Consider the following 14,309-nt stretch of genomic DNA (forward strand, 5'->3'; position numbering starts at 1 on the left):
ACATTTGGTCTCATCACTAGAAGTGGATTGATTCATTACGTTAAGCCCATTATCACTCTTTAGCATGACTCTTACCATAGGTACAGTTCAGTGAGTCTCCTTAAACCTGTTTCACTCATGTCAACCTCAGCATTAAAATGAAGAGGCTGAATGATAAGCACCATCAAACTTAAAATTATGAACCAAGGCAGCTTGTTACACATTTAGTATTAACTTCATCCTTCAGTACCATAGACAACATAATATAGATCAAAATACTATGACATATTAAAAATAAACTTTATTACAATGCAGGCTTCCTCATCTTTGCTGAATTTTGGTACACACACATACATAAATAATACCCTTCATTTGATTTTTACTCATGTAAAAATCCATTTTAATGCTTAATCCCATTGCAGAATCCCTCACTTTCCTATCACCATCTGTCATCTTCTACAGTTGTGCATGCAGCCACAGCAGAAGATAATACAACATGATGAAATTGCTCTAAAATAAGTCTAGTTCTGCAATACACTGGATGTCTCAACTATCATGTCAAGACAGTCTAAAACCCTTGGCAAACAGAACCATACAAGTATTCATCTGCTAGGGACATTTCAAGAGTCCATTTCAGCGGAAGGGAAGATGAGGGCAACCAAAATTCTAGGCCTGACTGTCACAGGTGACCAGTGTTAACAAAATCAGCAACAGAGCCAGATAGGAAGAGGGCTCCCTAAGCATTTTAGTTCACTTGGGACAATAAGACTTTTCAGTGCCCTGAATTAGGCTCCGGATATGTCACTAGCAGCTCCAAATACAATATATTATACTGTATTTAGTTCCATCATACCAATTATCTTTCAATCGTCAGTGACAACTACATATTCCGAATTTCCGAGCATATTTCTGACACCTTTCATGTTCATTTATTTGAAAAGAAAAAAAATGTCTAAAGTTGACTATTTACAAGAGTTCGGGTGTGATGGAAAGTACATATGCAGTTCAGCTTATGGATTTGATTTTATTTCCAGACACTTGGGTTAGGCACCATTGCCTTAGACTTCTGGAGTAGTTTCTGCAACCTTTCAGGAACTCTCCTGATATTTAAGGCTAAATTGGCATGACATAGATACTGAATGTACAAATTCAGCACTCAAAAAAAAACAACCAAACAAAAAATCCCAAAACCCCACTAAGAATCTTGACAGCCAGAACACAAAGAAAATCAGCTTTAGTTTTTTGAAGCAATTGGGTATCTCTGTTTTGATGATGCCGAAGAGGCAGATAGGTGCACTGCATTCAGTAGATGACATCTGTATTCTTTTACTTCACCTTTGATTCTTAAAAATAAGGATTCCCATCTAAGCATTTTCTGTATTTTGAGTATGTTATTTCTTACCTGCTGATACATAACTGTTTACAACTCATGAGCTACCAATTAATCAATACTGGGATCAATAAAATAACATGATTAATTGGATTTACAGGACGCTTTGTGTTTCTTTTTTTTCTTCTTCCCCTTTTTTGGTTTTTAAACAATATTAGATGTTGTAGCATGGCAAAAAGTTGAACAATTCTAACACAGAATGTACTTAAAACAGTTTAAAGGGACAGGCATCCTGATATCTCTTTGCCTGACCGGCTTAATAAAAAAACACTGAGATTGTTTTACTTTATTTGCTCAAAATAATAATAAAAATGTTTCTGAATGTATAAATAAAGCAGCAGAGATCTGACTAGAAACAGGAAGGTACCTCAGCATATTCATCAGCCACATGGTAGCTACCTTGTAGCCTCATTGTTGATAGTAAATGAGACCTTTTTGTGTGTCACATTAGAATTTGTACAGAAACAGAACAACATATATTTATTTCATATTCAACTCAATGGTGCCTGGGGAATCTCTATTTATACAAAGAGTTCACACACAGAGTTGTAAAAAGGAAGAAAATAAGGCTAGCTTGATTTTTTTCCCATACCTTTTCCAAGGACAAAACTCGACTGTCATTCACAAAAAGAAAACAGCAATGAGGAAGCACGTGGAACAGAAAGGAAAGAGCTAGAGGTCTTTCTAGAAGATGGAAACCCTACTTTCTTTCCCCCCCACATGTTAGTGTGGGCCTGATTTTAAAAAGCCCTGAATAACCACAACTCCAGGTGGAGTCACCAGGAGCTGGGAGTATTTTCGCCCTTCTGAAAACCAGGCTCTGGAGCGACGGCAATTAACCAGACAAGATCCCATCCCTCTCTTTCACATGTTGCATATTTAGCAGCCATTTGCTTGGGTAACCCACCCCTTCCCACACCCCATTTCCTACATTACAAAATAAGGTCCTGATTTAGTCATTTTAAAAAAATATGTGATTTAAAAAAATCAGTTAAACCTCAGATATTGTTTAGTCAGGGTGGCTAAATCAGGTTGATCCAATATAAATATGCTTTCATTTTATTTTTTTTAATGGATACCCTGTTTCTAATGTACCACAGTGACTGTGGTGAAGCGTCCCCTTTTTTTTTGATGGACAAAAGTTTTCAGTTGTTTGGTTTAGATGATATATATATATATGCTGCTTTTCTTTGATCTTTCTGCCTTAAGAGAAAATCCCATGCGTCTCGTTCTGACTTAGTTCTCCCCTTGTTTGTTTGGAAAAAGCAAGGATTTTAATCAGGATCTCTCTGTGCAATAGTTGTCATTCCTAAAATAGATTTCAACTGACTCAATTTATTTACCATTGTCTTTTGACTAATCGTACCAATTAGTGATTGTCAGCCAATGTATTAAGACAACAGAAATCCTAGGTGAGAAAAGGAATTATTAACTTCCTGCCTGCATGAGCATTCTAGCGTGAGTAATTTTTAACTTTCTGCTTGCAATGGGAGAGCTAAAATGAGAATAGAGATTAAGTCTGCTTTCTCTGGCATCTAATAGGTGACTCAAATGCATCACTGAAAAACAAATACAGAATCAAGGTGGCTATACATGTTGCAAGGTGACAAAGACTGAGGTGAGGAAATGAACCTGTAGGATGTTAGAATTCAGAAGGAAGACTGTAGTTTCTGTAGAAATACAAACGACCAGGCAATGTAACAGAAAACTCGTAAAAATTAAAAGCCCATCTGGGTAGGCGGTAACCCAGATCTCCTCACACTCTGAAATGATGCAAAAGACAGGAGGTACAAGCTTCTAGTACCAACTGCTCTGAAATTATCATTATAAACATATGCAGTAAGTAAAAAACCAGTGGAAGATAGTTTAAACAAACAAGAAAGTAAGAACTGGTCCGGCCATGTAGGTCAAATAAAGATAAAAAAAAGAAAAAACCTCTATCTTCTGGACTGCGTTAGGGTGTCACTTCATCTTTGGTATAAAATAGGCCATCCATAGGCTGCATTTGATCACAACTAGGAAAGACTACAGAAATTGTCAACAATTTCTTCTATCTATTGCTTTTTTGCACTTTTTTTTTGACCATAAGCTCCTATCTACTTAAGTTTTTTTAAATGCTCTTAAGCTAGGTTTTTGCAATGTGACAAGCAAAGCAGACTAAAAACTTCTTAAAGCTCATAAAAAAGACTGCAGATAAAAAGCACTAATGCTTTTGCTAGCGATCACGCTTTGTAAATAAAAAAAAATTTGCATTCTGCAAGAAAAAAAACCCTGCATTCTTTATAATGCAGTTATTTTTTCTCAATTCAATAACTTTACTGTAAAATGCTTTAGCCTTCTAGAATTTTTTTCTGTCAACACTTAAGACAAAGTTCATAAAAGTTCCAGCATTTTTCCAACCCTTACAGTTGCCACAGTTCCTTTATCAACAAGTTTTCTCCAAAAGAAGAAAAGCATTTTCTTTTAAACTGTACAGTTTTTTGATGTTCACCCCAAAATCTCAGTCTGTTAAACTTCTGCACCAGCTGAAACCAGTGTGAGAAAGTTTCAATTCTTTTTCGGTTTTTCTAATAAGACATTGACAGCTTGCCTTGAGAGCCTCTGACGTCCTTAAAATTAAGGCAATTAAGATTCAAGATAAACCTTACCTAAACATTTCTAAAAAATACCCCCAAAACAAAACCACACTAGATTTAAAACAAGAAGGAAAAAAATTAAAGAAAAAAAGTAGCTTAATTTTTGAGGAAGACAATTAGTTTTCTTGTCAACTTGCTCCCTCTTGACATCCTCAGTTTTGATGTTAAAAAAAAAAAAATCTAGTTACAGCTACAGGTAAATTCTGAATTCAAATGTTCATCCAGATGAAATGTCAACCCAGTGTTTTTCCTCTGGGTCTTTTCTTTAATTAAAAAAAATATAGCAAAAATAAAACTGTCAGACTACATGACGGAACCATTTGCACAGCACATAAAAACACTGTTGTGTTTTCGTTGGGAAAGTAGAAAATTAAAAAAAAAAGCATTCATTTGACGCCTGTGCAAACTGGAAGCCAACTTCTTGTTCAATGAAGTTTCTCCATTCAAGGCAAAGATTTCAGACCGACATTCTTCAGTCCTGTTTATTGTCTGTGAAAACAATTGTATTAAAGTGGTCATTAAGTCAAAACAACTTTGAAATAGGCTCCTGTCCTTTTTTCCACCCAATTCCCTTTAAAAGGTATCCAAGCAAAACTAACTTTGCAGCTGTTTAAATATGATACAGCCACTAAGCTGAAAATAGTGAGGCCAAAGCAGAGAAATCCTACTTTAGGGGCATTCCTACTCAGTGCAGAAGGATTTTTACTCTTATTAATGCTATGGTTTACGCATTGTCCAGCACATCGAAATGAGACTATATGTATTTACATAATGTAAAAAGCTTTAATGTTATGTACATACTTCAAGGGTAATAATGTATGAGAGAGAACTCTCTTTGTATTATTAAGTGGCACTATTTATTTTGGACACTAGTATTAAAATGAAGGCCAATCTTAAAATAAAAGGATAAATTCAACTTGCAAATAAGAAAACATTTTCTGATCATAAGAATAACTGGACAGTGCAGCAGTTTGCCTAATGAGCCAGTTATGGCTGATTCAGTAGAATCATTCACGCTGATAATAAATAAAAGTATATAGAAAGTGTAGAAAGCACATGTACAGTCTTTCCAATTGAACACCAGGGACATGGTCTGGATGACCAATATTACAGCATCATTAAAGCAAAACAACTTGGGATTGTTTCTAAAGGGAGGTATACCTAAAATGGAAGAAGCATCACAAAAACGTAATCTCGCCACCATAGTATGATATTTCTGCGGAGGTGGAGCTACTATTGACAAATGTCGTCTATTACGGTGTCATCTATAATGCTATAGTTAAGGGATGGTTATTGCTGCTCTTGTAAGCCTCCACGTTTAGGGATTTACAGCTCTTCTGTAAGACTTCTCTCCAGGTGGAAACTCGACATAAGAAAAGCCAATCGTTTTCCTTTTGCCAAATTTTAAAATATTCAGTTAGGATTTTTGGGGGGTTGTTTTAACTCAGTATATATATTTTTAAAATAAAAGGACCTTAATGAATCAGAGTGCTTTCCCATATAGCTTCCTTTCTGGGACTATGTCATTATGTGAAATAATTACAGTCAGTACAGTATTTTCAAACAAAGAACAGACATTTTCAGATAGCGACAGTGGAATGTAATATTTGCCTATTTCCTTACGGATTTTCGGAAGCATTGACCTATTCATCTATTTGTTGGCATTCTGTACCTGTATACTTAGGGGGCAACTGGAGGCAATCACTCATAGTAGGGTCCTTGCTTCTTGTCAGGAGGAGGGTGATTTGAGAAATCTTCTACTATGCTTCAGAGAAGGCTCCTCAAACATCACCCTTACACAAAGACTTGGTGGTTCCTGAGAGGTAGCCACCCAAATCACTGATCTGTACATCCTATCTCCTACCCCATCAGAGTAGTTCCTTACCTGTGTCAATGAAACCCACACTCTACAAGCTGACCAACATTTATGCACCTAGGACCAAAGTTTTTGCCACTGAGTCTTCAGCATTCCCACCTAACTCATAATTTGTGTTTGGAATTAGCCCTTATGTAAGGGGGAATGCATTGCACAGGAGTGCTATGTTTGTATGCCTGTTTGTATTGTGGTTGTTTGGCCATCCCTTTTCTTCCAGAATTTCTTGTGTTCAGTTTTAATTCCCCTTTTCAGCTGTTCAGGTTTTTCTTCCCCTATATACAGCCATTCAGGTTGGACTGCCCACCTTCTGTGATTTTACTGCCTATCCAAGGGCATTATTTGGATTGTTGGCATTGCTCTCATTAGTGTAAGTGCGTTATGGTGCGTTTCCCTGGAAAGTTTCCTGTGGGACCTAAAATCTGTACTCAAAAAAGACTGTTTCTCCCAGGTAGAAGCATCATGCTTTCTTTAATCTGGTACTGGATTTATCCTTCCAGAAAACCCGAAAATCTTTCTCTCCTACTTAAAGCCTGAGAGCTGCTGTCCAGCAAACAGACCTTTTCCCAGAGGCAAGAGGGTGGAGTTTCTGAGACAAAACAGTTCGATCTAATTTCACTTTCAAGATTTCACATTTTTATATGTTAATTTATAAGATTTGCATGGGACAGAGATACCTTTGGTCTAAAATGACTGAGGTACCTTCCTAATGAAATGGCGTATTCTGCTCAGAGCTAAAGGATAAGGAGCCAAATTAATCCATGGTATAATTTGCTCACATTACTGGGTTTATGCTGGGGAATATTTGACTAGTGTATCAGACTTAAATTTGAATGCACTAAGATGAAATCACTATTAAAAACCAGTCTCACAGGGTAAATGAAAGAATGTCTTTCCTGGCCAAGAAAGAGAAAAATTTTCACCAGTTGTCTAGTTTACACTTACCTACAAGGCCAGTACAAAACCTTTATCACACCCAGTTCAATTTTAAGATACTCTTATCCATTTGTTGGTTGTTATTTTCCAGTTAGTTCACAGAAAGATAAATATAATTAAAGAAGTGATTATAACGTCCGTCCCATGAGTTTCTAGGAAATTCTTTTATAAGTTCTGCATATGCCCTTGGCTATACAGGATTAGAATCAGCATCTAATCAGGTTAATTACTTCCTCTCTGCCACAATGGAAATTATTGTCTTATACTGGCCTCGTTTTCATTATTGTTAAATGTGCTTTTAAACTGAAAAAATATTTATTCAATATGATCTTTTATAACTGTTGCTTTTGAAAAATATTTTAACTTCTTTTTAAAGTAGAAATTGCATTCGCTCTTTCTGTATCGATCACCTCCCAAGTCTTGGCATTTGTAACCACAATTTGCAGACACAGAAACAGCTGGCATGTTTCAGCAAAAAAAAAGAAAAACAAAACAAAAAGGAACATCCAGATAGCCTGTAGTGTACCTGCCTACATGACTCAAAAAGAAATTCCCCTAAATATAAATACCAATGCCATAAGAACAGCATCTGCTATCACAGCCATGCAATAGCTGAGTATGTGAGATGAGGGATATTCTCAGAGAAGATGGGAATTTTACAGTGGAAAAATCCAGCAGTCATTTCAAAAAAGAGCTACAATCCCTCCAATATAGGCAAAAGTCCAGCAGAAACTGCCCCCAGCTACATGGTGGGGGCTTCTGAACTTAAGTCTTTTTGCTTTTAGGCTTAAGGGAAAGGGAATTGGACAATGAGAATGGTTAGTTCAAAATCTCTTTAGAACACAATGATCAGAGCAGGCAGCCAGCATGGAGCTGTCATGTATATTTTTCTCTTGACCCATTATATTCTCTAAGTAGATTGCCATTATTGATTTCTATGGGTATTAAAGAAAATGATGGCAGAACAGGTACACAAACATACTGTGCCTCTGAGTACATGAGATGTATAGAGAAGAGGTGTGTGATTGGGGCAAATTCTGCAGCAATGAACAATACAGATGATGTAAGCTACACATTGGGTATATGTATGCTGGCCAAAAAGTGGGTGTAGTGTACCTTGCACCAGTTTGGCCTTCCGTTGGTGTGGAAAACAAGTGCAACTTAATGCTGAGGGGTCAAAAAGGCAGATGAAGCAACCAACCAGATGGATAGATTTTTATTCTGTTTCATTTCTTTTACTGTGCCTATCACCATGGTATCTGAGTACTTTCCCATGATCCGTTAAACAGGGTCCAGCATATGTCACGTGAGGATCCTTCTTCATTTCATTCTCCTGGGTGAAAGCTGTGTGTGAATGCTTTTTTGTGATGTGCCATATATTTTCTTTGGAAGGCCAAGGCAAAAAAGAGAGTACATTGCACTTGGGACAGGGGTTTGGGGTCGTTCATAGTAATTTATGCTCTGTCTTCTACACAAATAACTTCACCCATCTGAGTAACAATTCCATTGTGGCACCGGGGCAGAAGAGGTGAGGGCTGTTTTGTTTCTAGAACATGGGGAGCTTTTTTTAGGTATCCTTGGCTTAGCCGTTAAGTGCGTTGAAAACAAGGTCAAACTTTGAAATTGTGGTGTTATTCTATGGGAGCAAACGTAGTGAGCAGAGATCAGAGGTAAGATAAAACAGCCCCCCTACCTTTTCTTGAGGTTGACTTTCCTGCAGCACCCCCTTCTGCTCTCTCACTGTGCAAGGGACACTAGTTTTGCAGTACTTTGTCAGTTACATTCACATCCTCAAAAACTAACAACCAGATGTGGAACTTATTGCTCCATTTACATCACTGCAGAATTTGAGCCTGTTTGGGATTTTGCCCAGTGTGCTGATTGCTGAGCCAACGTCTGGTGTAAAACCAGAGCAACTCCACTGAATTCAATAGAGCTACACTGAATTTATTCTATCGCAACTGAGAGCGGAACTTAGTTCTCTGTGTTCCAAAGACAATATCATATATGACTAATCACAGTCTTACTTACTTAGACTGTTGGTAAGAATATGCAGGTGCATGTTCACTGGATGTTTCCACTGTCATCTGTTGCTGTTGACCACTGGCTTCCTGTGATGAAGATGCTACTGTCTGCGGAGAAGTCTCAGCAACGACACCCTACAGAAGCAAATAGGGACACAAAGGTCTTACTGATATTAATCACATGAAGGTGTTCAGCACCATCTCACCACTTCTTTATTTCTGTGTATCGGTACCATTGGTCTGCATTGTTGAGAGTGTCTGAGGTAACAGAAACCACATGTGGAATGACATAAATGCTATCAATTTACAAGGAGATCTGGCCTGGCAATGAGAAACAGCCTCAATTCATAGAGTACCTGGAGCACTGTGCTCTAATATGCAGTAGTGAAAAATATCTACACATTATGGGGGAAATCCCAGCCCTGCTGAAGTCACAATGTTTCCATTGACTTCAGTGGAACCAAGATTTCACCCTGTATATGTTATTTTTATTACATACGCATGGTTGATCTGTTTTTACCACCTCACTTACACTGACTTTACTTTGGTCTAACTTCTGATTTACGCTGGTGTGAGAGCAGAACCAAGTCCCACAGGATTTTGCAATATATACTGCTGTAACACACGGTACAGACAACGTAGCACGCTTTGAACAAGTGTATTTGCATTGATGTAGTGTTTTTATTTAGAATGTTTTCTCTTTTAATATAAATTTAAGACAAACTAAAGATTTTACCTAATAGGACGTTGCACTAATGAGGCTTTGAGGCATATATGTATGCATGTATTCTACATTATATGCATTTGCCTTGAAAACCTGCAATTATAGTGATTTCACTGATAATTTTGTTTGTCCTATTTTGGCATTTTTTAGTTTTTTACATTTCTATTGGCTTGTGAAATTAGCCATATTCTGTTTACTTCTGTGCTTGTGTGCATCAACCACGTCAACGATACCCAGCAGCGCTCTTCTGGGATTAGAATGTGGTAGTAGATGGCACCCTGTAGAGCCAGAAGAGGGAGCACAAAACACCCAATTATCGGAGTCCTAGATAAACAAGGGGTGGTGCCTTTTAAATCTCTGTGACAGAGTGGTCAATTTCTTTTTCAAAGGTTCCTAGAGTCCACTGCCTGCCATGCTGACCAATACTGGCTCACTGTTTCCTTGTAAGCTCCTGTCTATCTGCGTCCATCTGTTGTCTCTTGCCTTAGATTTGAATTGTAAACTCTTTGGGGCAGGGAACAGCTTTTTGTTCTGTTTGTACAGCACCTAGCACAATGGGGTGCTCGCCCATGACTAGGTGCCATGGTAATATAATAAAATAATAATTGCCAGATTATAGCACATTTTGCGGCAGGTCTTCTACTTTGTTCCTTTAATAATTAAGGCGGCTATTCAAAGTAGTCATTATGATATATTTACAGCAAAATCTGATTTAGGGTGAAACTGATGTGATGAAGATTTAAATAAGACCAGCTGAATAGGACAAACAAACAAACAAACAAACAGTAGGGGCCTTTCCTACCAGGTGGTAGATCATTTGGTATTCAGAGAATTTGAAGCTATGGAGATGGGGAAACTATGGTGGATCCACTTGACTGCGGGCGGAGAAGTGCCAAAACAACTGCTCGAAGAGCATCCTCAACTGGCCAACTCATGGAGCAATAATAGCATCAACTCCAGAGGAGAGACAGCCGAAGACTAAAGTATTGAGACAATAGTGCCCCTCACATTATCACAAAGTAGGGGAGAAGAGGTTAAAAACAGAAAGAAGAATACAAATTTAAGAGTAATAGCATCTTTATTTCCCAAGCCTCCCTCTTGTTGTGTCAGATGCCCTTATGAAGATGCACAGCAGTGGAGGTTGGGCTGAAGTGCTCCCGGCAGCTTGTGCTCTACAGGGTTGAGTAAATACTTACTCATTAGAATGTCATCAGCATGACTCAGCCCCAAGGAGGGAGAGAGCGAATCCTTCCTCAAGGATGAAAAAGCACTCAGTCAGTGCAGCATCCTCCACGTCTGTATGTACAAGAGGAAGGTTTCCATTGCTCAATCACTTTTTCTGGTTGCTGTATGTTTTCAGCAGTTACCTACACTCACTAAGGACTGCACCAAACCCTCTTGCCATCTTCTCTTCTGGAATCTCTTTGGGTTCGTGGTTTGCTGGTTGGTTTTGTTTTCCTGCATTTTCCCATTTCCCTCCCAAATACATGAAACATCAAGAATGGTTTATTCCATTTCCTATGCACAACAAAACAAATGCAAAAACAAGAGCTCTTGCAGATCTTCAAAAAAAAAAAAAAGGAAAGAAAAGAAAAGAAATTTGAAGTGCAATCCCAAATCTAAGAGCAGCATAAGGTCTGGTTTGATAGAGCAACATTAGGCCCTTCTTGATATACAACAGGTTCAATGAGGAATAGGTTTGTGATTTGTCACCCCTTCACCCTACTTGCATGAATGGAGGTAAACTTACTTCAATGGGGACAGCTGTTGCAGGCACAGGAGTGTACTGGGGAATGTAGGTCCCTTGCATAGGTGCAGCAGCAGTCATATACTAGAATAAGTCAAAGGCACATTTATATTAGAAACAGAAAACCACAATACAACCACAGATGACTGTATTAGAAGCATTACACAGATTTGGTTACAGTACAGAAGATATTGGTTTGTATACACTGTATGCCACACCATTATTTTTTGCTAATAATTTTACTTAATGGAAGGAAATTGGCAATTAAAATCATACATCGTAACCTGCTTAGCGATGGCACATATGATTGAAAGCAACACCAAGAGATCATAGTATACACTGCTGATGGATTTGGATTTTATTATTTTGTCATATGCTTTATAACTGGAGAGAGTCCTATTTCTACATATGAAGAAAATACCAAGGAGACACAATAACATCTCACACACACAGTGATTATGCAGAAAAGTCCCAGGAAGCTCTTGGAATCCACATTTTTAAATGATACCTACAAAAAACAAACAAACTTAGGGCTGAAATTAGCATGCTTCTTCCACACTACTCTTTAAGCCTGAACATGGGAAGAATCAAGTCTGTGGGGATATGAAGATCAGGAAAGATCAGATATCTGAGAGTTTCTGCTTTTTGTACTTAGAGGCACTAACTAAATTTCCTTCTACATATGAATTATTTTTAATATCCGGGAAGCCTTTTTAAATATCACAAAACTTTGCCAAATTATTATTCTGTCAACATACAATACTAGCTTCTTCTAAGATATTCTCTCGCCCAAGCACTACAGGAAACGAGTCCTTAATTATGAGTGGATGTGAATTTCACCATTGGTACAGCATTATTCTCTTCATGCACAGCATTGCTTAAGCAGTTCTTGACTGAATGCACCAGATTGTTCAAATGCTCAGATGTCGTATCAGTATTAAGTTGTCAGATCTAGGCGTTGTTCGTACCCAGTCCTATCTGTATACTTGGACAAAAATCACAGAGTATGTCCAATCTCACAATTGGCACCTCTAACATGTTGTCTCCAAAGATGCCCTGGAGATCTGAACCTACCCAGGATGTATTTGATGGGAGAGGGAGGAGGAGGAGGACGGATAGCTCAGTGGTTTGAGTATTGGCCTGCTAAACCCAGGGTTGTGAGTTCAATCCTTGAGGGGGCCATTTAGGGATATTGCAGATTGGTCCTGCTTCAAGCAGGGGGTTGGACTAGATGATCTCCTGAGGTCCCTTCCAACCCTGATACTCTATGAGTTAAAATGAGTTAAACAAGACTGGAGGGTTTCTGGATGATTTAGAAGGTGCTTGCAGAATTTTTTCCACTGATTATTGTGAAATACACATTTCAAACACTTTCTCAGCTCACCTTTAAATTAACTGTGTTGTTTGAAATGTCCACAGCAAAACTGCAATATGAGAATACAAAGAGGGGTGTAACAGATGCACTGCCCAAGAAATGTTTGGGGTGCAGAAATGGCACATACAAGAATACTGAGGGCAAAATTCCACAGTCCTTGCTTAGGTAAAAGTCCCACTGACTTCAGTGGAAGTTTTGCCTACATAAAAACAGTGAGTAAGAGTGAAGGATATAAGCTCACATTAGTGGCACCACATTATGTACAGTATTTGTAAATTATTATAATGAAATTCACTGCATCTTCCTTGAATATGGCCAAAAAGAGACAGGAGCGTCACTCATCCATATTACGTCTGCCTCCTGCCACAACTTCCTGATGATATTTTTTTGTTTCTCTTCAAAAAGATAATTGTTACAGATTGAGGAGTTCAGGGTTTTCTTGGTCAATGTCGATTAACCTATGACATTTAAGACAAATATCCCTGTTGTACTGCAGCATATAGTAGGGCTATTCTCTGGTCATGAGCATTAGTCACGAACAAGAATATTATTTGAGCGTGAGCCCGTTCAGCTTCTATTTCATTCAATCTGCTTTGTAACGCTGCTGTCATCTGGTGCCACCCTATATGCTTGACAGAATTCTTCCAATTTAATTGTTTGCTTTTACGTGAAGTACTAACTCTCATAGTTCCACCAAGCCTGTTTTAAATTCTCATTGAAGTTTGTTTCTCTGAAGCAAATTATTTTTAAATTAAAAACATCTATGTAAAGAAGAGAAAAAAAAGCAGTTCTAGGCAATGTTGTTTTCTTTTAAGTTCTTCCTGGAACCCAGCAGAAAATCAGCATATGTGCTCTGAATCACTAGATGTGACTATCCCTATCGTCATCTTAGTTTGCACACAAATAAACACATAACTAAATAAAGTCCTATGAGACCTCACAAAATTATTAAAACACTTTTAAAATCAGGCCACTTTATTTGTTTCAATATCCTTCAGTAATGAGTTTCACAGGACACGTATAGGAGGTATGCATGAAATATTTATTTTTATTAGTTCTAAATGCACTGCCCTTTGGAGTACAAGAGAATCAGGAGACTATTCCCAGTTCTGCCACTGACTCATTGAGTGACCTTAGGTAAGCTCCTTTGTCTCTCCATCTATCATTTTCTCCTTCTGTAAAAACTACTTTTCTTTTTTAAGTGCTTTGAATTCAATGGATAAAAAGCAAAGTGGGCCAAATTCACTGATGGTTTAACTCCACTGACAGAAATTGAGCTATACTGGCAGAAATTTTGGCCCCATAAGCATTAAGTGCCAATCCTGCAAACAGATGCACCAATATATATCTTAGGGCATGTCTACACTGTGGAGGTAATGTGCTCTCCTGGGGTGCATGTTGCTCATTAATTGGTCCATGAAGATCCTGCTAGTTTATGCCAATGGTTCCCTAGTGTGCTTTAACATAGTACTGTTTTAAATGGTACTACATTAGAGAACAGTAGGGGATGCTTAGGGCACACCAGCAAGGTCTACATGGACCAAATAATTAGAACACATTAGTGCACTTTAGAAATCACAGCCCCCATAGTGCACACTGCTTCTCCATGTACTCTGACTCTTAGA

The 14,309-nt window shown here is 38.0% G+C and overlaps 1 protein-coding gene across 5 annotated transcripts in view; it reads right to left on the reverse strand.

The window, feature by feature from the left end:
- Positions 1 to 260: 260 nt before the first annotated feature.
- The window catches only part of RBMS3 (RNA binding motif single stranded interacting protein 3), a 918,866-nt gene continuing 904,817 nt past the window's right edge, over positions 261 to 14,309 (reverse strand). For 4 of the 5 annotated variants that reach the window (XM_073333378.1, XM_073333385.1, XM_073333383.1 and 1 more), the window contains 2 exons: positions 11,313 to 11,393; positions 8,842 to 8,973 (listed from right to left, as the gene is read on the reverse strand). In XM_073333378.1, the coding sequence (XP_073189479.1) occupies positions 8,842 to 8,973; positions 11,313 to 11,393 (213 nt within the window). Of the gene's footprint in view, positions 4,495 to 8,841; positions 8,974 to 11,312; positions 11,394 to 14,309 lie in introns of those variants that run through there. The other variant, XM_073333376.2, reaches the window with a different exon arrangement.

The sequence above is a fragment of the Lepidochelys kempii genome, chromosome 2, assembly GCF_965140285.1.
Source record: "Lepidochelys kempii isolate rLepKem1 chromosome 2, rLepKem1.hap1, whole genome shotgun sequence".
Classification (NCBI taxonomy): Eukaryota; Metazoa; Chordata; order Testudines; family Cheloniidae; genus Lepidochelys; species Lepidochelys kempii.